General features: G+C 36.7%; 1 protein-coding gene across 1 annotated transcript in view; it reads left to right on the forward strand.

The window, feature by feature from the left end:
• The window catches only part of THSD7A (thrombospondin type 1 domain containing 7A), a 268,023-nt gene that overhangs the window by 175,426 nt on the left and 68,451 nt on the right, over positions 1-24,146 (forward strand). Inside the window, exons 8-10 of the mRNA XM_068549806.1 lie at positions 2,125-2,359; positions 7,047-7,162; positions 23,326-23,458. Of these exons, the coding sequence (XP_068405907.1) occupies positions 2,125-2,359; positions 7,047-7,162; positions 23,326-23,458 (484 nt within the window). The remainder of the gene's footprint in view (positions 1-2,124; positions 2,360-7,046; positions 7,163-23,325; positions 23,459-24,146) is intronic.

The raw sequence follows: 24,146 nt of genomic DNA on the forward strand, positions 1-24,146 counted from the left end.
ATATGTGTGATGAACACCCAAGGTTTCTGCCATTCCACATGAACAACCAGTTATTTTCTGTTCTTAAGGTGAAATCCAAAGACTACATAAGTTTGACTAGATCAAATTGTTAATAAAGTAAGCAATAAATTCCTCCAGTACTCTGCTTTTAACAATATAAAGCTTTTTATTTTCATAGTTGACATTATAAATAGCGTAGTGGTAAGAAACTTCCTAAATTCCTGTTACTGTGGCCGCATCATTTCATCTGTATGGGCTCATCCACTTTATAATTTTTAACTTGTACAGCAGCTGTGGATATTAAATGAGGTCCCATCTACAAAGTACTTATAATGGGGCTAGCACATAAAAAAGTTCCATATTGACAACTCCACACCATATTCTGTTGATTAAAGGACACATCTGTTTGACCCTTCATCATCTCTGTAATTACTACATCTTACAATGGATGCATTTTTTAAAATTTTTATTGGAGTATAGTTGATTTACAGTGTTGGGTTTCAGGTGTACAGCAAAGTGAATCAGTTATACATATACATATATCCATTCTTATTTTTTTATATATTCTTTTCCCGTATAGGCCATTAAAGAGTATTGAGTAGAGTTCCCTGTGCTATACAACAGATTCTTATTACATATTTTATATATAGTAGTGTGTATATGTGAATCCCAATCTCCCAATTTATCCCTCCGCCCCTTACCCCCTGCTAACCATAAGTTTATTTTCTACATCCGTAACTCTATTTCTGTTTTGTAAATAAGTTCATTTGTACGCTTTTTTTTAGATTCCACATGTAAGCAATATCATATGATATTTGTCTTTCTATGTCTGACTTACTTCACACGTATGATAATCTTTAGGTCTATCCATGTTGCCGCAAATGGCATTATTTTGTTCTTTTTTATGGCTGAGTAATATTCCATTGTATGTATGTACCACATCTTCTTTATCCACAATGGATGCATTTTAAAATCACTGTGGCCAAGCAGCAGTTATAACACAGTTTTCATTGCTAGTACATGTGAATTTCATTGTTATTCCTGGGAGCAATAGCAACCTCATGATATTTCTGCCAAAAACAGAGAAACAAAAACAGCTAAGGGCCATTTGAGAAAGGAAAATAAACCGTTCCTCAGTTGCTTGCTTAAACCTCTCATTCATAGACATTTTCTGGTATGATTAAAAATGCAACAGCACCAGAACTTAGAAATGCGTACCAGTATCCTGGAAGAAAACGCTGGAGACAGCAGGGGAACACTCTTGAAGAAATCCTGCATCATGAACACGTTCGATGCCACACAGATGATAGTGTAGGAGAACACAAACTTTGATGAGTGTGAGTCTAAAAGCTACTTGAAAGATTTGGATTCTGAATGTAAAGAAGTTTTAGGAATACCTTCCCTTTTAAAGTATGTAAAAGGGTTACATTTTTAAAAGTTATGTCAGTAAGTCATACAAAGCTATTTCAATAAGCATACAGTAAAAATTAGAGTTGATAAAAAGTATTGTAGTTTAATTTGCAGCCATTTCTCTTTCTTTGGGACACATAAAATGACGGTTTATCCCACAGTCAATCACATCTTAGATTTGAAGAAATACGATATTATCATTACTACATGGCTTCTCCAATAATGCTATGGAAGGTCAGAAAGCATCAGTTGATTTTAAAACCCCTGTTTCTAATCACCCTAAATCCTAATTCATTGAAATAAGCAGCACTTTGAAGCCTGTAATTAAGGCTTTCATTTTGAGGGATAACATTTGAAAACACGCTAGGTTTTCTCCATCCACAGAGTCTCAATGCCCATGTTTCCCCTGGTTAGCAATTACATAGACTTTATTTGTTCCTCATTTTCATCTTCTCTAGTGAATAATGGCCTCTCTCTTTGAGGTTCTCCTGAGTGCCCCAAACCAAATATCATATATACCACATAGTTTAAATTTTAAGCCAGACCATGCGAAATGAGATAAGATTACTATGCAATTTGCCTTCCTAGCAGTGCGCTGGTCACATGTGCTAATAAGTGGCAGGTATCATTGTTATTGTTAATTACAAGGAACAGAGAATGGTAAGGTTCCTGTTGGCACCATATCTAATCTGCTAATGTTGTCCATTTTTATAGGTGGAGCTCAGTGTCCAAATAGCAGTGCTTTGCAAGAGGTGCGCAGCTGTAACGAGCATCCCTGTACTGTGTACCATTGGCAAACTGGTCCCTGGGGCCAGTGCATCGAGGACACCTCAGTTTCATCCTTCAACACAACTACAACTTGGAACGGGGAGACGTCTTGCTCTGTTGGCATGCAGACAAGAAAAGTCATCTGTGTGCGGGTCAATGTTGGCCAAGTGGGACCCAAAAAGTAAGGGCTTTAGAATGACAACAGTAAATCCTGTGGCCAACCATGCAGGGATTGGCTCAGGCTTTAGTTGCTTCATGAAATGAAGCATTTGATTCTTATCATACCTGGCCTCAAGAGTAAGACTTCTTTGTTTTGAATGCAGCCACTGATAAAATTGTAACAGCTTGAGAGTCTTGTACGTGGGATCCATAAATTCTCTAGAAATCTTTCTATGTGGTATCTACTTTCAGTGTTACAGTAGCAGTTTCTGCTTTTATTGAGCTAGTGAAGCAATGAAAAAGCTGCTTGGTTTTGGCCTGGCTGATCAATAATGACAGTATACGAAGTCCTAACAGTGGAGGTCATCCATGACCTCCTTTATATCCGTAGGCTATGGAGGCTGCTGATCTAGTTTAATTGGGCAGTAGCCTTCTATGCTCTGCCTTTCATTTCCCCTAGAAAGTACTATATCAAAAATACTGAGGCCAAACTTATTATATCTTTTAATGGTTAAATGAATAAGCCATTTATTCCCAAGAGAGAACCTTAGGATAGGATGAGTGTTATAATAAGCAGAAAAACCATCAGTTTCTTACTGTAGTTACCAGTAGCGTAACAACAAGGCAAACGATTTGCTAGAGGGGAGGGCAAAGAACTAGAGAGTTGGCATATTGTATGTGCCTTGTGAGAAATATAAACAAAAACATGTCATAGCATAACTGGGCTAATTATTTGTTAGACAAAGTTAATCAGTTATAAAAATATATGCCAAGGACTTCCCTGGTGGCACAGTGGTTAAGAATCCACCTGCTACTGCCGGGGACACGGGTTCGAGCCCTGGTCCAGGAAGATCCCACATGCTGCGGAGCGACTAAGCCTGTGCACCACAACTACTGAGCCTACGCTCTAGAGCCCGCGAGCCAAAACTACTGAGCCCGCATGCTGCAGCTACTGAAGCTCACATGCCTAGAGCCCGTGCTCTGCAACAAGAGAAGCCACCGCAGTGAGAAGCCCGTGCACGGCAACGAAGAGTAGTCCCCACTCTCCGCAACTAGAGAAAGCCCGCATGCAGCAAGGAAGACCCAACGGAGGCAAAAATAAATAAATAAATAAGTAAATTTATTAAAAAAAAAAAAAAAAAATATATATATATATGCCAAGAGAAAAAAGAACTCTACCTTTTGAGATTTAGACAGCATAAATCTTTTAAAATTCAAATCATCTTAGCCATGTGAAACATGGAAAGTAAAACCCATCAGTTTGCATTGGTATAAAAATGGCCTCATAATTTCCAAATACTTGGCTAAGTGCTTAGGTATCATGTGTGATCTTAAGCATACTACTTAACAGATTCTGGCTTCAGTTTTCAAAAATTTTTGAAGGGATTTAATGAAAAACAATGTAGTAATGTAAGCACTCAATAAACCTTAGAAATTATATTTTCTCTTAAAAATTTGAGATAGTTCTTAGTGTTTCAGGGAAAGGATAATAATGTAACTGATATATGATAAACTCCAGGGGATAATAAGAATCCCATTATGAGTTGTTTTTTAGTAATGGCCAGGGTTCTGGACATTAGCAGTATTTTGTCCCATACTTTATTTGTTTGTGTACTTTGAAATTAAGAAATATATTAGAAAATACATGCCAAAAAGACTTGAATACATTGAGAAACAATTCCACATGCTTAATAGGTAGCCCCAAACCAATATTTTAATAGAAATAATGCTAAAGTTGTAATGAATCTAACAAAGGATATTAATGTGCAGTGTATTAAAATTCAATAGCAGTAACAGCAGAAGCGGAAGTCCCAAGTGCTGGAGAATTGTGGGTCTTTCTGGGACAAGCAGAGAGGTTGAAATATTCACCGTGGAGGGTTATAACCTGACCAACTTGTCATGGTACAGATTGGAGGGTTATTGTGCTGAGCTTCTATGGGTAAGCTCACTCTGTTCCTATTTTGCAGTTAATCACTTTTTAGATGTTGCTGTTGATATTTTCCTCACGCAAACTACAAAATATATTTCTGAGCAGTGGATGTACATATGCACAAGCCTATGCGTGGAAAATCCTGGTGGATTAATGTTATTAAATCATTCAGTAGAAAGGGTATCCTGAAGCCCCATGTCAGACCACCACAATAATCCATTAAAAATGTGCTTTACCCTTGCAGCCTTTATTCAATGACCTGGATACAAGTATAGATTTGTTAAATCAAATGGGTTTACTTTGCCCTTAAAGTTCTAAAAAATTAAGCAAATACTGTGAATTCAGAAGAAAATGTTACTACCCTTATGCCTAAATACTATGTTAAATTCAATGACTGCTTTTCAGTACTAGGCATTTGAAACAAAAATGCAAATAGAAATCTTGTTTTAAACTCCTCTTAATAAAACAGATTACTGTGCAATGGTAAAATCAATGTTATTGATCTTATCTATCCTCCGAGTAACAAACTTCAACTCCTATCACATCTGTTTAATTTGACCTTGAAAAAGATTTGGGGGAGAATCAATTCCTTGATTTAAACCACAGACACTAAATACAAACAGTACAAAGGAGAAAAGAAGCATGTTGACTGAACCAATTGCCTCACCAAAGGAAGTCTGAATTCATTTTACTGGATGCAATCTAGGCTGTATAATTTATCTTTGTGTGTTCATTTAACGGCTTTGTTTTTAGTAATTTTGTTCTCCACAGTTAACCAAGTATCTTGCTAAGGAAATTTCTAAACCATATAAAACAGAATTTTGGAGGTTGTCAATGATAACGTAAATTCCGTTGATTTATTGAGGGCTAAAATTTGAAGAGCATGTAATTGAGTAATTCTCTCCCATTGTTAAAGTTATAAAACTGCCTCATTGAGGAGGAGTGCTTCCAATAATAATTACTAATCAATAGTTCCATAGTTTCAAAAGAATTAACAGGATTATATGGGGGTTTTGCCATATAATATTTCCTGGTTAAGCATGTAGGTTAAGTTATAATTCTAGTGATTTATAATCTCAATTGTAACAAAACATTACCTTCTATGATTCTCATCTAAATTTCTTTGCCGTCCATGCCCTTGAGTAGGCATAGCAATTAGGAAAATCCAAGCCTATGCTCAACATAAACCAGGGAGATAATTTCTTATTGAAATGTTGAATCCAATATATTTTTTAAAAATCCACTTTCAAATAAACCCTAGTGTTACAGAATGAGAGAGAAAGGCATGTATCTGTATAGCTGAATAGAACATAATACTTATGGATGAGATAGGATATGTAGATAAAAAAATTATAGATATATCAAAAATGAAGTGTCAGCAAAGCACTATAAAGAAATTATGAGAAGGAAATGAATGATGTTGATTTTTTCACTCATAGTTCAGTTCTGAAAACCTGATTAACTTACTTGTTGAAAGAGTTTATCTTGACTTAACAAAAAATTTGGCTTCTTCTATGGGGAGTATTTTTAAATCCCATTTTTCACTAATTTGCCAAATTATTCCAGCAACAGTTATACTGGTTGTTTGGTTTATTTCTTCACTGCCTCTTAGCTTACTTGTCAGAGATTGATATGACCTCAAAAGAGAATTTCTTAGGAATCAGAGCATTAAGTACTTTTAGTTACATGAATTATGTTATTATATTTTGTTGTCATAATATACATCTTCTTCTAGTGTTCATGACCAACATTTGACCACTAATGATAGTAGAATCAGATTGTGAAGATGCAGAGAAGATTGGAAAATTTGAAAACCATGTAATAAGTATACAATAAACAAAACTGTATATTTAAAACTCATACATCAGCTTCCTAAAATTATCTTTTAGGAAGTGAAAACCTTATATAGTGTAAGACATTTCAGTGTTTTGTCATTATTTTTCTCTTGTTTTCCTAATAATATATTTTTGGTGTATTTTTTTTAAATAATAATTTTACTATAATTTATGTCAAGAACACAGTGTTTTATTTTTCTTTAAATTACTTATTGGCTATTTTTGTTTTATTTATATTCACTCTTTTTGTTCTAAAAATATTGTAATTTATAAAAATATTTAAAACTAGGAATAAAATGGAAGAAAAGATAAGAATAGAGACAGTGAATGAAACAAGGAATAAAGCAAAAATTGTTTATCTTAATGAGCTATACACTTTTATTATTTTATTACTTAATTGTTATGACATACATAGCTGTAAATACAATATTGGTTTTTGAGCATATACTATGTATAGAATATACTCCATTATAAATTTATTTTGTGCTAAACATATTTTGTAAAAATAAAGTGCAGAATAACCTGGAAGATTATAATTGGCAATAAGCCTATTTAGTTATACAGAGATGTAGCACTGGGTCCTTAAATTGGTAATTTGAACTTCCATAAATTTCTTATAAAGCATGTTGGAAAATACAGATTTATTAATGGAGAGATTTTTATAAATGGATAAAATACAATTATTATATTTTCTTCTACATAGCACAATTACTATAATTAAATTTACACTTCCTGCCTTGAGAAGCTTTATTGAGGTTCAGTTTGGAATAATTATTTTGGTTTTATAGCCCTCGTCAAAAGCAGAAAGGCTCCTAGAGGTTAAGTTAAATAATACAGATTGATGGCTGTTTAGCAATTTCAGCAATAAAAATTCTAAAGATACTAAATTACCTGGTTTTCTGGATTACTGTAGAGGTTTAGTAGTTTCCCTTTGCTTTTCCCAGGTGTCCTGAAAGCCTTCGACCTGAAACAGTGAAGCCCTGTCTGCTTCCTTGTAGGAAGGACTGTATCGTGACGCCATACAGTGACTGGACATCATGCCCTTCCTCATGTAAAGAAGGTATTATCTGCAGAGTTTTGAAGGAGGTTCACCTAGGAACCCTCTCACTGGGACCTCCAAGTTCCTCTGGTTGAGCAATGTTTTTATTCTTACATGGGGCTGGCTGTGTAATCCTGGTTTGGCTTGAATGCCATAAAATTTTGGTTTCCTTCTAGAAAATAATACAGCTTTTAGAGTACCAAACAAATGAGTTTTATGCCAAAACTGGCTTAAATAACTTTATACTATAGATCAAGGTGAAAGGATTCTAAACTTTATTAATAATGTTTCCTTTAACATTGATTCTAGAAGAATGTATAGTGGCCTTATGTATTTCAAAAAGAATATAGAGTGATCTTCTCAATACTCATGGCTCTCAACCTACTTAGTGGCAAGAAATAGCCATGGGACCAGATTCAGTACAGATTCAATTATATGACCCAAAGGATGGGAATAAAGGAAAGAGAAAAGTGGTCAAATTGTACCTCTGCCAACACTTAACATGACATGAGGCATTTACAAGATGAGGATTTGTTCCCAGTTTGGTTTGTTTTTGCTTTCATTACTCACAAAGACCCTTTAATATCATGGCAGATACTTTGTTAGTTCTTTACCCTCCAGGATAGGGTCCTTTCTCGTTGCTGCTGAGAAAGATGTGAGCATTCTCCAGGTGACTTATGCAGTAAGTGATCACATTGTCTCTCAGTGTCACAAATGACACTGTCTCCTATTTTTTATTTTACTCTCTCGACAAATAGAGACATTTTCTTCAGTTCCTTTTATGCTTTTACTTATGCTTCTTGACTCTCACTAGAGAGATTCAATTTAAGAATCAACTTCTAGGACTTCCCTGGTGGCACAGTGGTTAAGAATCTGCCTGCCAATGCAGGGGACACGGGTTTGATCCCTGATCCGGGAAGATCCCACATGCCGCGGAGCAACTAAGCCCGTGCGCCAAAACTACTGAGCCTGCGCTCTAGAGCTCGTGAGCCACAACTACTGAGCCCGTGAGCCACAACCACTGAAGCCCGTGGGCCTAGAGCCCGTGCTCCGCAACGAGAGAAGCCACCGCAATGAGAAGCCTGTGCACGGCAACAAAGAGCAGCCCCCGCTCACCGCAACTAGAGAAAGCCCGTGCGCAGCAACGAAGACCCAACGCAGCCAAAAAATAAATTAATTAATTAATAAAATTTTTGAAAAAAGAATCAACTTCTAGTTTAACCACTGTTTTAAATCACCAGAATTTTTTTTAAATCCTGAAGATATTACATAAGATTATAAACTTAATAATGGATAGTTTTTACAGTGTGATTATTTTATATAGTTGAAACATGAGTTCCTTTTCATGCTTTTTCTGTTTTAAATACCCTCGAAATAGCAAATAGATTAAACCACATAGTGTGCAAGAATAGAAAATGTTGATTTGAAAAGTCTTTTAAGGCATTTTAAAAGCTTTTGGGAGAAAAAGAGTTAGCATTAACTCTTTAAAAATGTTAATGGCATTAATCTTATTGATAAAGCAATGTCATTGACATTTTTATCCAGATTTTCTTCTTTTATCCCTTACTTTCTTAAAAACTAAATAACATATGATATCCTTTAGTTTCGTCATAATCAGCAGTAGGATTGTAGGTTAGTATTTCTCATAGGTTAGTACTTCTGTGACAATTGTTGGCTATTCATTGCTACAATGAAAAAGCTTATTGATTACATGGAATTTATGTGCTTGAAAATTTTATGCTGGATTTTTTATACTTGATGTTTTGTATTGGTATGAGATAGGCCATTTACTAATAATTCCAAAACATAGGCAGTTACAGTTATAATGACATGATTAATAATCTCACACAAGTTTAACATCTGTAAGTAAAATTTTTGAAAGTAGAAAAATATTTGCCTTTTCTTTATGTTGGGCATTTCCTTATTTTGAGTAAAATATTTCGAAATAACAGTTCTTTTGGTCTAAAGCATTTCAAGAAAATAAAATAAAATAAAATAATAAACTAGAAAAGGTTTCATTAAATTGATTCTAGGATAGACGCTCCTCAAAATGAGAAATCAGGTAAAATTTTCTCATTTCATTAGAAATGAGACATTTTGGAATATTGCAATATCCCAAACTAATTTGAAACTAATTTGAGATATTGGAATATGTCCAAGAATTAAGAGCCAATTTAGTAGTCTAAGAATTTGTTATCTTAATATATATTATATATGTCTGGAAAGGGAAGAAAAATAGATGTAACTTACTCATTAAAGAAACCTATCATTGAAAATTAAATAACATGTTTTTTTTTATTTTGTTTTATATATTTTTTTATACAACAGGTTCTTTTTCGTTATGCATTTTATAAATATTAGTGTATATATGTCTATCCCAATCTCCCAATTCATCACACCACCACCACCACCACCACCGCTTTTCCCCCTTGGTGTCCATACATTTGTTCTCTACATCTGTGTCTCAATTTCTGCCCTGCAAACCGGTTCATCTGTACCATTTTTCTAGGTTCCACATATATACGATAATTTCTTTTTCTCTTTCTGACTTACTTCACTCTGTATGACAGTCTCTAGATTCATCCACGACTCTACAAATGACCCAATTTCGTTCCTTTTTATGGCCGAGTAATATTCCATTGTATATATGTACCACATCTTCTTTATCCATTCGTCTGTCGATGGGCATTTAGGTTGCTTCCATGACCTGGCTATTGTAAATAGTACTGCAGTGAACATTGGGGTGCATGTGTCTTTTTGAATTATGGTTTTCTCTGGATATATGCCCAGTAGTGGGATTGCTAGGTCATATGGTAATTCTATTTTTAGTGTTTTAAGGAACCTCCATATTGTTCTCCATAGTGGCTGTATCAATTTACATTCCCACCAACAGTGCAAGAGGGTTCCCTTTTCTCCACAGCCTCTCCAGCATTTGTTGTTTGTAGATTTTCTGATGATGCCCATTCTAATTGGTGTGAGGTGATACCTCCTTGTAGTTTTGATTTGCATTTCTCTAATATTAGTGATGTTGAGAAGCTTTTCATGAGCTTCTTGGCCATCTGTACGTCTTCTTTGGAGAAATGTCTATTTAGGTCTTCTGCCCATTTTTGGACTGGGTTGTTTGTTTTTTTAATAATGAGCTGCATGAGCTGTTTATATATTTTGGAGATTAATCCTTTATCTGCTGATTCGTTTGCAAATATTTTCTCCCATTCTGAGGGTTGTCTTTTCGTCTTGTTTGTAGTTTCCTTTGCTTTGTAAAAGCTTTTAAGTTTCAGTAGGTCCCATTTGTTTATTTTTGTTGTTTATTTCCATTACTCTAGGAGGTGGATCAAAAAAGATCTTGCTGTGATTTATGTCACAGAGTGTTCTTCCTATGTTTTCCTCTAAGAGTTTTACAGTGTCCAGTCTTACATTTAGGTCTCTAATCATTTTGAGTTTATTTTTCTGTGTGGTGTTAGGGAGTGTTCTAATTTCATTCTTTTACATGTAGCTGTCCAGTTTTCCCAGCACCACTTATTAAAGAGGCTGTCTTTTCTCCATTGCATATCCTTGCCTCTTTTGTCATAGATTAGTTGACCATAGGTGCGGGGGTTTATCTCTGGACTTTCTATCCTGTTCCATTGATCTGTATCTCTGTTTTTTGTGCCAGTACCATAGTATCTTGATTACTGTAGCTTTGAAGTATAGTCTGAAGTCAGGGAGTCTGATTCCTCCAGCTCCGTTTTTTTCCCTCAAGACTGCTTTGGCTATTCGGTGTCTTTTGTGTCTCCATACAAATTTTAAGAATTCTTGTTCTAGTTCTGTGAAAAATGCCATTGGTAATTTGATAGGGATTGCATTGAATCTGTAGATTTCTCTGGGTAGTATAGTCATTTTCACAATATTGATTCTTCCAATCCAAGAACATGGTATATCTCTCCATCTGTATCATCTTTAATTTCTTTCATCAGTGTCTTATAGTTTTCTGCATACAGGTCTTTTGTCTCCCTAGGTAGGTTTATTCCTAGGTATTTTATCCTTTTTGTTGCAATGGTAAATGGGAGTGTTTCCTTAATTTCTTTTTCAGATTTTTCATCATTAGTGTATAGGAATGCAAGAGATTTCTGTGCATTAATTTTATATCCTGCAAATTTACCAAATTCACTGATTAGCTCTAGTAGTTTTTTGGTGGCATCTTTAGGATTTTGTATGTATAGTATCATGTCATCTGCAAACAGTGACAGTTTTACTTCTTTTCCAATTTGTGTTCCTTTTATTTCTTTTTTTTCTCTGATTGCCATGGCTAGGACTTCCAAAACTATGTTGAATAATAGTGGCAAGAGTGGACATCCTTGTGTTGTTCCTGATCTTAGAGGAAATGCTTTCAGTTTTTCACCATTGAGAATGATGTTTGCTGTGGGTTTGTCGTATATGGCCTTTATTATATTGAGGTAGGTTCTCTCTACGCCCACTTTCTGGAGAGTTTTTTATCATAAATGGGTGTTGAATTTTGTCAAAAGCTTTTTCTGCATCTACTGAGATGATCATATGGTTTTTATTCTTCAGTTTGTTAATATGGTGTATCACATTGATTGATGTGCGTATATTGAAGAATCCTTGCATCCCTGGGATAAATCCCACTTGATCGTGGTGTATGATCCTTTTAATGTGTTGTTGGATTCTGTTTGCTAGTATTCTGTTGAGGATTTTTGCATCTGTATTTTGCATCTATATATATCAGTCATATTGGTCTGTAATTTTGTTTTTTTGTAGTATCTTTGTCTGGTTTTGGTATCAGGGTGATGGTGGCCTCATAGAATGAGTTAGGGAGTGTTCCTTCCTCTGCAATTTTTTGGAAGAGTTTGAGAAGGATGGGTGTTAGCTCTTCTCTAAATGTTTGATAGAATTCACCTGTGAAGCCATCTGGTCCTGGACTTTTGTTTGTTGGAAGATTTTTAATCACAGTTTAAATTTCATTACTTGTGATTGGTCCGTTCATATTTTCTGTTTCTTCCTGGTTCAGTCTTGGAAGGAAATACCTTTCTAAGAATTTGTCCATTTCTTCCAGGTTGTCCATTTTATTGGCATCTTAGGATGCTTTGTACTTCTGCGGTGTTTGTTGTAACTTCTCCTTTTTCATTCCTAATTTTATTGTTTTGAGTTCTCTCCCTCTTTTTCTTGGTGAGTCTGGCTAATGGTTTATCTTCTCCAAGAACCAGCTTTTAGTTGTATTGATCTTTGCTATTGGTTTCTTTTTTGTGTATTTCATTTATTTCTACTCTGATCTTTATGATTTCTTTCCTTCTACTAACTTTGGGTTTTGTTTGCTCTTCTTTCTCTAGTTACTTTAGGTGTAAGGTTAGATTGTTTATTTGACATATTTCTTGTTTCTTGATGTAGGCTTGTATTGCTATAAAATTCTCTCTTAGAACTGCTTTTGCTGCATCCCATAGGTTTTGGATCGTCGTGTTTTCATTGTCATTTGTCTCTAGGTATTTTTTGATTTCCTCTTTGATTTCTTCAGTGATCTCTTGGTTATTTACTAATGTATTGTTTAGCCTCCATGTGTTTGTGTTTTTTATGTTTTTCTTCCCCTGTAATTGATTTCTAATCTCATAGCATTGTGGTCAGAAAAGATGCTTGATATGATTTCAATTTTCTTAAATTTACTGAGGCTTGATTTGTGACCCAAGATGTGATCTATCCTGGAGAATGTTCTGTGTGCACTTGAGAAGAAAGTGTAATCTGCTGTTTTTGGATGGAATGTCCTATAAATATCAATTAAATCTATCTGGTCTGTTGTGTCATTAAATGCTTGTGTTTCCTTATTAAATTTCTGTTTGGATGATCTGTCCATTGGTGTAAGCGAGGTGTTAATGTCCCCCACTATTATTGTGTTACTGTCGATTTCCTCTTTTATTGCTGTTAGCAGTTGCCTTATGTATTGAGGTGCTCCTATGTTGGGAGCATATATATTTATAATTGTTATATCTTCTTCTTGGATTGATCCCTTGATCATTATGTAGTGTCCTTCCTTGTCTCTTGTAACATTCTTTATTTAAGGTCTATTATATCTGATATGAGTATTGCTACTCCAGCTTTCTTTTGATATCCATGTGCATGGAATATCTTTTTCCATCCCCTCACTTTCAGTTTGTATGTGTCCCTAGGTCTGAAGTGGGTCTCTTGTAGACAGCATATATATAGGTCTTGTTTTTGTATCTATTCAGCAAGCCTGTGTCTTTTGGTTGGAGCATTTAATCCATTCACGTTTAAGGTAATTATCAATATGTATGTTCCTATGACCATTTTCTTAATTGTTTTGGGTTTGTTTTTGTAGGTCCTTTTCTTCTCTTGTGTTTCCCACTTAGAGAAGTTCCTTTAGCATTTGTTGTAGAGCTGGTTTGGTGGTGCTGAATTCTCTTAGCTTTTGCTTGTCTGTAAAGCTTTTGATTTCTCCATCGAATCTGAATGAGATCCTTGCCGGGTAGAGTAATCTTGGTTGTAGGTTCTTTCCTTTCATCACTTTAAATATGTCATGCCACTCCTTTCTGGCTTGTAGAGTCTCTGCTGACAAATCAGCTGTTAACCTTATGGGAGTTCCCTTTTATGGTATTTGTCATTTTTCCCTTGCTGCTTTCAATAATTTTTCTTTGCCTTTAATTTTTGCCAATTTGATTACTTTGTGTCTCGGCATATTTCTCCTTGGCTTTATCCTGTATGGGACTCTCTGCACTTCCTGAACTTGGGTGGCTATTTCCTTTCTCATTTTAGGGAAGTTTTCAACTCTAATCTCTTCAAATATTTTCTCAGGGCCTTTCTCTCTCTCTTCTCCTTCTGGGACCCCTAATAATGTGGATGTTGTTACGTTTAATGTTGTCCCAGAGGTCTCTTAGGCTGTCTTCAGTTCTTTTCATTCTTTTTTCTTTATTCTGTTCCACAGCAGTGAATTCCACCATTCTGTCTTCCAGGTCACTTATCCGTTCTTCTGCCTCAGTTATTCTGCTATTGATTCCTTCTAGTGTATTTTTCATTTCAGTTATTGTATTGTTCATCTCTGTTTGTTTGCTCTTTAATTCTTCTAGGTCTTTGTTAAACATTTCTTGCATCTTCTCGATCTTTGCCTCCATTGTTTTTCTGAGGTCCTGGATCATCTTCACTATCATTATTCTGAATTCTTTTTCTGGAAGGTTGCCTATCTCCACTTCATTTAGTTGTTTTTCTGGGGTTTTATCTTGTTCCTTCATCTGGTACATAGCCCTCTGCCTTTTCATCTTGTCTATCTTTCTATGAATGTGGTTTTTGTTCCACAGGCTGCAGGATTGTAGTTCTTCTTGCTTCTGCTCTCTGCCCTCTGGTGGATGAAGCTGTCTAAGAGGCTTGAGCAAGTTTCCTGATGGGAGGGACTGGTAGTGGGTAGAGCTGGTTGTTGCTCTGGTGGGCTGAGCTCAGTAAAACTTTAATCCACTTGTCTGCTGATGGGTGGGGCTGGGATCCCTCACTTTTGGTTGTTTGCCCTGAGGCGACCCAACACTGGAGCCTACCCAGGCTCTTTAGTGGGGCTAATGGCAGACTCTGGGAGGGCTCACGCCAAGGAGTACTTCCCAGAACTCCTGCTGCCAGTGTCCTTGTCCTCACGGTGACACACAGCCACCCCCCACCTCTGCAGGAGACCCTCCAACAGTAGCAGGTAGGTCTGGTTCAGTCTCCTATGGGGTCACTGCTCCTTCCCCTGGGTCCCAATGTGCACACTACTTTGTGTGTGCCCTCCAAGAGTGTAGTCTCTGTTTCCCCCAGTCCTGTAGAAGTCCTGCAATCAAATCCCACTAGCCTTCAAAGTCTGATTCTCTAGGAATTCCTCCTCCCATTGCTGGACCCCCAGGTTGGGAAGCCTTGCGTGGGGCTCAGAACCTTCACTCCAGTGGGTGGACTTCACTCCAGTGGGTGGACTCCAGTTTGTGAGTCACCCACCCAGCAGTTATGGGATTTGATTTTATTGTGATTGAACCCCTCCTGCTGTTTCATTGTGGCTTCTCCTTTGTCTTTGGGTGTGGGGTATCTCTTTCGGTGAGTTCCAGTGTCTTCCTGTCGATGATTGTTCAGCAGTTAGCTGTGATTCTGGTGCTCTCGCAAGAGGGAGTGAGAGCACGTCCTTCTACTTCACCATCTTGAACCAATCTCTCCTTAGCTTTCTTCTCATTCTCTCAAAGGACATCAATTACTTGCTGGGGGCTAATAAAAGGATCTGGCCCCCCACAGTGATCCAGTCTCCAAATGGCCAGTGAGCACTGACAGCCACAGCAGTCAAAGTCTTGAGGCAGGGGAATCCATGGTGCAGGTGAGGGACCCCAGGGTCTGGTCTCAGTGATTTCACTTACGGTACGATCTTGGGCAAGTCATTCCATTGGGTTGCTGTGCATGGCATGAAAAATACCAGGTTTGAAGAGTTGTAGATTCAGTGGCACTATAAGCCAGGGCATAAATCAGACAATGATGAATGCTAGAAGAAAAATAAATAAGGGGAAGGAGGATAATGAGTAACTGAATAGGGTTGAAATTTCATCAAATAACGTGATTTTTAATTTGATCTCTGCTGATGATTTTTACAGTTCTAAGAGACTGATTTACTCTTCTCTGACCATTTATAAAATACAGAAAATTTTATGTGACAAACTGTGATAACTTATATAAGGCACTTAAAAAAATTTTAGCAGATAGACGAGGGAACAAATAGATTGTGAATACTGTACATGTGTTTATTAAATTAATACTCATCTGTAATATATGCATAAATACTTATTGCATTTCTAATTTATTGATTACTGTACTTAACTAGCACATTGATGGCCCCGCAGAGAACTTCAAAAAAGCTTTTGATCTCATTTAAAATGTAGAACTCTTCTTCATAGATCAGATAATGTAAGATTTACATGATTCAGTAACAAGATTTAGTGGTAAAGCAGGAAGAGCCCTAGGGAAGAGACAGGGAAAATATTAGGGAAAAAATATTAGGGAAAATCTTGTTGAAAAAAAGGTAGACGAGGCCTTTTTGAAAGAGAGAATGCATAAAAGAATCCAAAGTGATCAAAGCCATCAGGAAAAGTCTTAGTGACCATGAAAAAGATGTGTTGTTCGAAAGAAAGTGGGATCCAACCCACTGGAGCTTGGAGTGTGTCGAGGAAAGTCAAGATGTGAAGTTGGAAAGGAGAACAGAGGCAGGTTGTAGAAGACCAAATTAGATTTACTCATATATAACAGGACACAGGTTTTAGTTTTTGAACATAAAAATGAGTAGTGAGTTTCATGGTATAATGGAGTGTGTGGACTTTGAATCAGCAGATCTGGTTTGGACACCTATCTTGGCCACAAAGCAGCCAAGTGACCTTAATCTCTCCAGATACTTAATCTCTGCAAGCCTTGATTATAACATCTATGAGTTGTTCTGTGGCAAAAATGAAATAACATATGGGAAAGTGCTCTATGCTTTGTGAACTGTAGTTCAGCTACAGCTACATTATTTGTTGTCTATAGTGATTATAAGTTCCTGTAGGAAAGGCACTACATAGTGCATATGGTCAGAATCTGGTAAATGTTTTAACTTGGTGTATTGAAAGCATTCTTTCTTAGAAGTTCAATTATGTTGCAATATGTGCAAAGTATTTAGGTCATGATGAAGGAAAACTTACTAATACAAATTTCTGATTATTATTATTGAGGATTTGCTGGTACATTTACTGATAATTGTTTTTAGATGCTTCACTGTGTCATTAAACATCATACATATTTTTTAAAGCAATCATTCACTTTTTTCATTCTACACAGATTTTTCAAGTAACTGCAATTCACCAGGCACAATTTTATATATAAAGGATATAGCAGTAAACAAGGAAAACAATTTTCCTGCGTTTAGGAAGCTTACGTTCTGGTGGTATGAGACAGAAAAGGCATTTAATGATTGTTCTAATGTCTCGCTGCATGTGAAGGATCAAGTGAACAATGCAGGGTGGGTGAGAAAAAAGAAGATGTGACATCATTTTGGAGAGTACAGAAGTGGGCAAGTTAGTAATATGTAATAGAATTTGTAATAGGCAACATGGAGTACCCGTGTAGTCATGCATTTTAAAAAGGAATTGCTCAACACAGTTGCCAGTGTTTCTTCAGCCATGTTCAGCTGCCCGAGTGAAGGAAAGCTGTAGGAAAATAATTAGCATTCATTAAGGTCAGAGCTTTTCCAGAAGAGTACAAGAAAGGGAGAGAAAAACAGAGAGTCAAGGGTGTTTTCAATGGAGTGCTTAGGTAATAACAAACTATGGAATCTAAGGTGGGTTGGGATGGAAGTGAGGTCATAAAAGGGATGATATCGTGAAAAAGTGATTGGGAAAGTGGATTGGCAATCTTGATTGAGTTTGAAGAATTTTTAGTAAGATGAACTTTCACTTTTTTTTTATTCTTAATTACTTAATTATTTATTTATTTATTTATACCTGTGTTGGGTCTTCGTTTCTGTGCGAGGACTTTCTCTAGTTGCGGCAAGCGGGGGCCACTCTTCATCGCGGTGCGCGGGCCTCTCACTGTCGCGGCCTCTCTTGTTGTGGAGCACAAGCTCCAGACGCGCGGGCTCAGTAGTTGTGGCTCACGGGCCCAGTTGCTCCGCGGCATGTGGGATCTTCCCAGACCAGGGCTCGAACCCGTGTCCCCTGTACTGGCAGGCAGATTCTCAACCACTGCGCCACCAGGGAAGCCCTGAACTTTCACTTTTAGTAAAGTAGGTGAACTAGAAGGTTAGGAGGAGTGACCAGAAAGTAATATGTTTGAAGATGAGAATGTGCAGCTATTGATGATTGATATCATCAGGGGCCTGAACAGAAGAGCTAGTAGTTGATGCAAGATGCAGGAAAAGGTCATCGGAGGTGAGGAGGTACAGCAATTCAGAGTCCCGTGCCTTGGATGGGATAACCATGTGGATGCCCAAACCACCAAAGGGGTTGCAGGGGTAGGAAGAGAAAGGATTACAGTGAGGGATGTTCTGTGGTCATTAAATAATGAAATGTTGGTGGATGAGTGCTACAAAGTAGACAGCTGATGGTAAAATTGATGACAGGAGCTTCAGAGGAGTTAGATATTTTTAAAGGTAAAGAGAGGAGAAAAGACTGGGAAATGGCTAGGTAGAGCCAGCCTCCACTGGCAAAGAATGTGAAGGAAACTTTCTAAGAAGAGATTGGAGATGAGAGACAGTGTGTTCCTTTAGGTACAGTGGTGGAAAGATTAGAGGGTAGAAAAGAAAGAGAAATTGAATAAGGTTATGCACAGCTTGTATGCTGTGGTCCAGGTATGATGGAAGACACGCAGGGGGGACTGAGGGTGCTAGTTTCTTGTGGTGCGACAGGCATGTTAGATGTAATGGGTTCAGTTGGGATAGTCTCTTGGTGAAAGGTAGGTAACTGCTATAAATTAAAATGCATGCTGCCACTAGGATACTAGTCTTCTCTGAAGCTCCTGGATGGTAGTGGGCAAGGAGTGCAAGAATGCCAGCTCAGGAATCTGCTGTCCTGTGAGCAAGAGGTTCTGAGATGTGGAGTTGTGTTTGGCCAAGCTCAGGTCACATCTCACCACCAGCAGATCAGCCCTACCTGTTCTATTTGGCAGCTCTGTGTTGAGTCTCCTAGAACAAAAGGCTTTCAGAAATCTTAAACCTAGGCACTCAGACTTAAAAAGAATAACTATAGTTGTGTATTGAGGAAAAAAAGAAAGACTGGGGGGTTGGCAGAGGGGCTTGCTGTTGGACACAGTGCCAAGATGCTTTGTGTGCTGGAAGAAACCTTTCCTGTTTCACCTGTAGACTGCTGTAACTGAGAATAAGGGTACAGTGGTGTTATAGAAGACTAGCCTTTTGTCGTAGGGAAAATAAAGCAATGGCATGTAGTTAGCTTTTCATTATTTGGTATGAAATGGAAATAAGGCGAGCTTCATTGAAATTACACTGACTTCCACGTGCAATTAAAAAATGCTTAAAAATTTGAATGTTCAAGGATAGATAATAGCAAACGAAAATTAATTTGGGAATGAGGTGGTTCTTTTAAACTTAATTCTGTAGGTAAAAATTTACATTTTGTAAGAGTTTGAACTTATGAAAATGTAGAGCTACCCTCCTTTTTAAGTCACTTTAAATAGGTAAAATTACAGTATAGTATTGCAGAAAATGGAACAGAGTAGCTTAGGATTCCAGGAAGAACAAGCAGAGTAATTTGAAATATTATTCAGCCCTCTCTCATGATATGTCTTGAAAAATCAATGCTGGTAAACATCAGTATTGAACAGAAAGTAATTTAATCCTCAAACCAGTGTACTTGTTAATGTTTCCAAATTTTCATAAATTTTTACAAAGGGCTTTATTAAAGATGGAAAATATTTATGCATATAAATTATTTGTAACTCTAATCTTTAAAAAATAAATACTTTTGATCAAATAATACACTTGGCTGCTCAAATTGTGTTTACTCCTTTTTTTCTTACTACATTTATTGACTTGAGGGCTAGCAGGGATATTGCAGAGGCATCTTTTCTACCTTGATGCCCTCAAACAGTACTATGCTAGAATTACCCCTCAAAGGTCTGAAAACTGCCTTTCCATTTTACTTCTTGCATGAAACGTTTCCCTTTCAATTTCCTCTCACTGTGCTGCTCCAGCCTGCCATCCACCTCGCTTCCAGCTTAACCCATCTTAGTTTTGCCTGACCTTTAAATCCTTCCATCAAGGAACTTCTCCAGTGAAATTTATCTTGAATATCTTAAGATATCTGAAAAGTGCTGTAGCTGAGTGAGAGATTACATATCCTCTGAGTCTCTATGGCCCATTACCACATAAATGTTTTCTGAATATATAATCCCTTTTTTCTCTACCTATCCTAAGTAGGTATTTTCAAGTACAAACACTATACAATTATTCCTTTATTTTTCCCATGCTTATTATTTCCAATGAACAAAGTGGTACCTTATTTTTTATTAATACTGAAGAACAGACTTAGTACCCATGTGTATAATACTCTAAGGAAATGGATATAAAGGAAAAGAAGATGCTGATTTATAATCCAGTTGAGAAGAAGTGAAATAAATGTGTTTGCTCATTCAGCAAACATTTATTAAGACTTTACTCTGTGTGACCACTGTTTTAGGTGCTAAAACACAAAGATAAATGGAAATTATGTATGTATCCCCACCTCATACAATAAATTGGGTGTAAATATATGTGGGAAACTCTGAAGATTGTAAAATTCCACACTTGCCAGCTCAAGTTATTAGTTAGGAGCCTTCCACTTTTATTAGTTTATTTTTTAACGTGTGCTGTAGCTCTCCCTTTGTCTGCACTCTGATTTGAGGGCTCTGTAACTGGCAGAGCTCTAAAGTGCTGTTTCTTTGAGTGTACGTGTAATTTGCTAACTGCGATCTGGGAAGAAACAAACCTCCCAGTGGGTAGAAACATGGATGTCATGACACTTCCTGTGTAACCCCATTAAACTTCCTCTCTAGGTGTTATGGCTTTGGAATGTTCCACTTTAATCAGGTCACAATCTCTATCCTGTGGGCTGTGCAAGGTTAAGGTATTTGAACTTTTTTATAAGAATAAATGGATTCCCATTGTGGAATCAATTATGGAAGTGAAAAGAGTTATCATGGTGTTATATATCAAGTACAAACTTGTGGAGATTGTGATGAGAAGGCACTAGAATGTTTCAGAGTTTTATATTAGGTGATTTTTTTGCTTTCAAGTCAATAAACAAAGTAGAATTGAAACACTAACATTTGCTTGCTGCTTCCCAAATCTGAACAGCCCTGGGTATATACCAGGTGATATTTAGGTAGTTAATGACCAGGAGCTTCAGGCTATATGGTGCCACTGATGCTGTTCTCATTGTCCCCTCCAGTCTGTGGATCCCTTGGCCTCAATTCTATGTCTATTTTTTATCTGCAGGTTAAAAAGGGTTGGAGAGTTATTGACTCGTAAGAATTTCGACCACCTGGGAAACAAAGACCTGCTCCCCTTTGGTCTTTCCCTCTTTCCCCTGTTAAAAAACACACACACACCTCCCTCCTTCCCCCAGTGCTAAACAAATGATAAGAATGCTCATTTAGTTTGTATAGTCTTTTAAAAAGATTAAAGACAGAGCATAAATATAAAACAAAAGGAAAAGTAATAGATAATAGTGTAAAAAAAGCATGGAGTCAGGTAGTAAATAGGGTAGAGGGAGGGGAGAAGAAGAGAAAAATTATAATATAAAATCAAAGTTAAGGTAAGCTCCTGAAATTGAGAAGAAAATTAGCTCTGAGATTCTGGTGAACAAAGCAAAAAACAGAAGCACAGTGGATTCTTAACGGATTGTCAAGGGAAACAAGATTTTTCCTAGCTCTAAATTATTAGAGGAATTTATCATTAAATTCCTTAAAATAGGGGTCATTGAACAATATAATGGATGGAGATAGCATTACCAATTTTATTAAAAGTCCTATTGGCACTTCTTCGATCTTTCTTAGATAAATTATACTTAATATGTAAAAGCTGCAGCTGGCATTCAAACTATTATTGCTACAATTCTTAAAAGTCTATGACAGTATTTTCAAATACTTTAACTCTCTGCTACCCACTACCTCCACCCCCTAGTTTCATACTTCATTACCTGTAGTATTCCAACTATTCACTAAAATAGTTAATGCAGTCATTAATAGTACAGGTTTCCCCCACTATAGGAATAATCGTAAAAGGTTACATGCAAATTCTAGAATCTTAAATTGGGACATCCATGGTCAGTTATTCCAGTAGATCTCAAACCTAGCTGTTTATCACCGTTTCCTGGCAAGCTTTGTAAAAATCAGATTCCCACATCCACAGATTCCCACATCCAGCTCCCAAGAGATTCTTATTTAGTAGTTCTGGGTACATGCCGAGAAATCTGCTTTTGGTTTTTTGTTTTTATTTTTTCAGAGAAATTCTCCTATATAGTCAGACATTTAGGAATCACTAATCTGATCCATTCTCCCATTTAATACAGGAATCTTCAAGTCACACTGCTAGGAGTCAGTGGCCAGACTGTGTTGAGGGATACCCTGACTTCATGTCAAAGGATGTTCCATTACTGGAAACTTCTATTTGTCAAATCATATTTTTCTACGAACACAATGACTTTAAGGATATTTCATTTCAGTTCTGATTAAACTTTCACTGTTAGGGGCTGCTAACCCTTCTAAACTTTTCTGTTTCTGTAGTCTACATATCAAATATTTAATGATCTTGAGAAAACATGTAAATGCATCAGGGGAACTCTATTAAAGTAATTCTTTAGGGAATTCTTTTGTAAGCAAATTCATGACATATGGCTATTCATCTTTAAAGTGTATATATTGTAAGTTGGAATGTATTTTATTAAAGTTGTCAAGTCTTATATACCATCTGTTTCTCATACTAAAAAATTCTGAGCATCTTTATATCAGCAATACTGTCAATTCGATATCTTCATTGAAGGTAAATCTTAATTATTTCCATTGTTTTTGTAACATAATTTGGAGTAACTTACTTATAGTAATTATTGCTATTTTGAATGCTTCTCTAAAAATTCTGCCTCTAGGAAACGACTTTCATTTCACTACTTACAGCTCGGGTGTTTAGGATGTGACCTGAATTAAAGATCTTAAAGTGTTTAACATGAATAATAAATGACTAGAATAATTTACGAGTTATACATTTCAAATTAAGTGAATAACAAAGAAATAGAATTTCACATTAAAACATTGAATATATTCTCCTGAGAATGATTCATTAGATGTGTATGAGTCCCATGTGGTAAACGGGGCTATATGAAACGGCATGAAAATAAACTTAAGGCAGAGAAAAGCAGATTAATTAGATCTGTCATATTTCTCAAGGGGAAAGAAGCATACAAAAGAGCAATCACGTTGTAAGTGAGCATTAGGAAGACTAGCTGACTGTGGAACTATTTTCTCCATTCTTCAGATTTTTAAATATACATTGATTGGCTTTCAATATAAGCAGTCTTTGGGAGAGTTTAGGAAATGACTAGACGAGGCCTCTCAGTTCAGGGATGTCAAAGCACATGGAGCTGGAAGCAATGTAATTTCTTCACACAGGCTGGTATTTGGAGATTCTTTCATCAGTGCAGAGAACAGAGGTTTAAAAAGCTGCCTCATTCCAGGGGACTCCGGAATCAGGAAGCAGACTCGGCACCGGGTCATCATTCAGCTGCCGGCCAACGGAGGCAAGGACTGCACAGATCCTCTCTATGAAGAGAAGGCCTGCGAGGCCCCTCAAGTGTGCCAAAGCTACAGGTAATGGAGTGAAGGAAAAGCCTTCTGAGCGATGCACTAAGCAAAATACTTCAGGTTCATGGTCTTTCCGACAACGAGAAAAGGAAGCCAACATGGCCCATAAACTCAGGATGTTTATGACTGTGGGTCCCATCTCTTGCCTGTTTTAAAGAGCTGCTTTGCTACTGAAATCATCTCCAGGGACACAAATACTTGTGTAAACTTCCAAGCTGTATTATAAGCTTTAGGAGCTTGAAGAATTTCTTACGTTGATATAATCTATAGAAAATGCAGAAAAGTGATTAATAATGACGAAACATATGCTTTCGGAAGCAGTTCTTTTTCACTTACAGGAATAGCCTGAGCATTCCTCCCCTGGCTCCAAAGAGCACCTGTTCCTCATAAATGCTGGCATTCTGGGTCACGAAATGACATCTTTGTCTCAGTGATGTTAGTAAGATATCTGTTTTGTTCATTTGTGGCCACCTCAAGGAAAATTAAGGTTATTGAAGCTATATGTCATCATCTTGATTATTAGAAAAAATTTTTTTCATAACTATTAAAAAAAGTACCTAATTGAAACTTGATGTGGTGAATAATTGCAGTCCTGACAACAAATGAAATATTATGGCATCAATCGATGGAATGTGTGATCCCAAAATAATAATTTAAGATGAAATTGATGGCAAATTTGTCATCTTAATTTATC

Source organism: Eschrichtius robustus, chromosome 8 (assembly GCF_028021215.1).
Source record: "Eschrichtius robustus isolate mEscRob2 chromosome 8, mEscRob2.pri, whole genome shotgun sequence".
NCBI lineage: Eukaryota > Metazoa > Chordata > Mammalia > Artiodactyla > Eschrichtiidae > Eschrichtius > Eschrichtius robustus.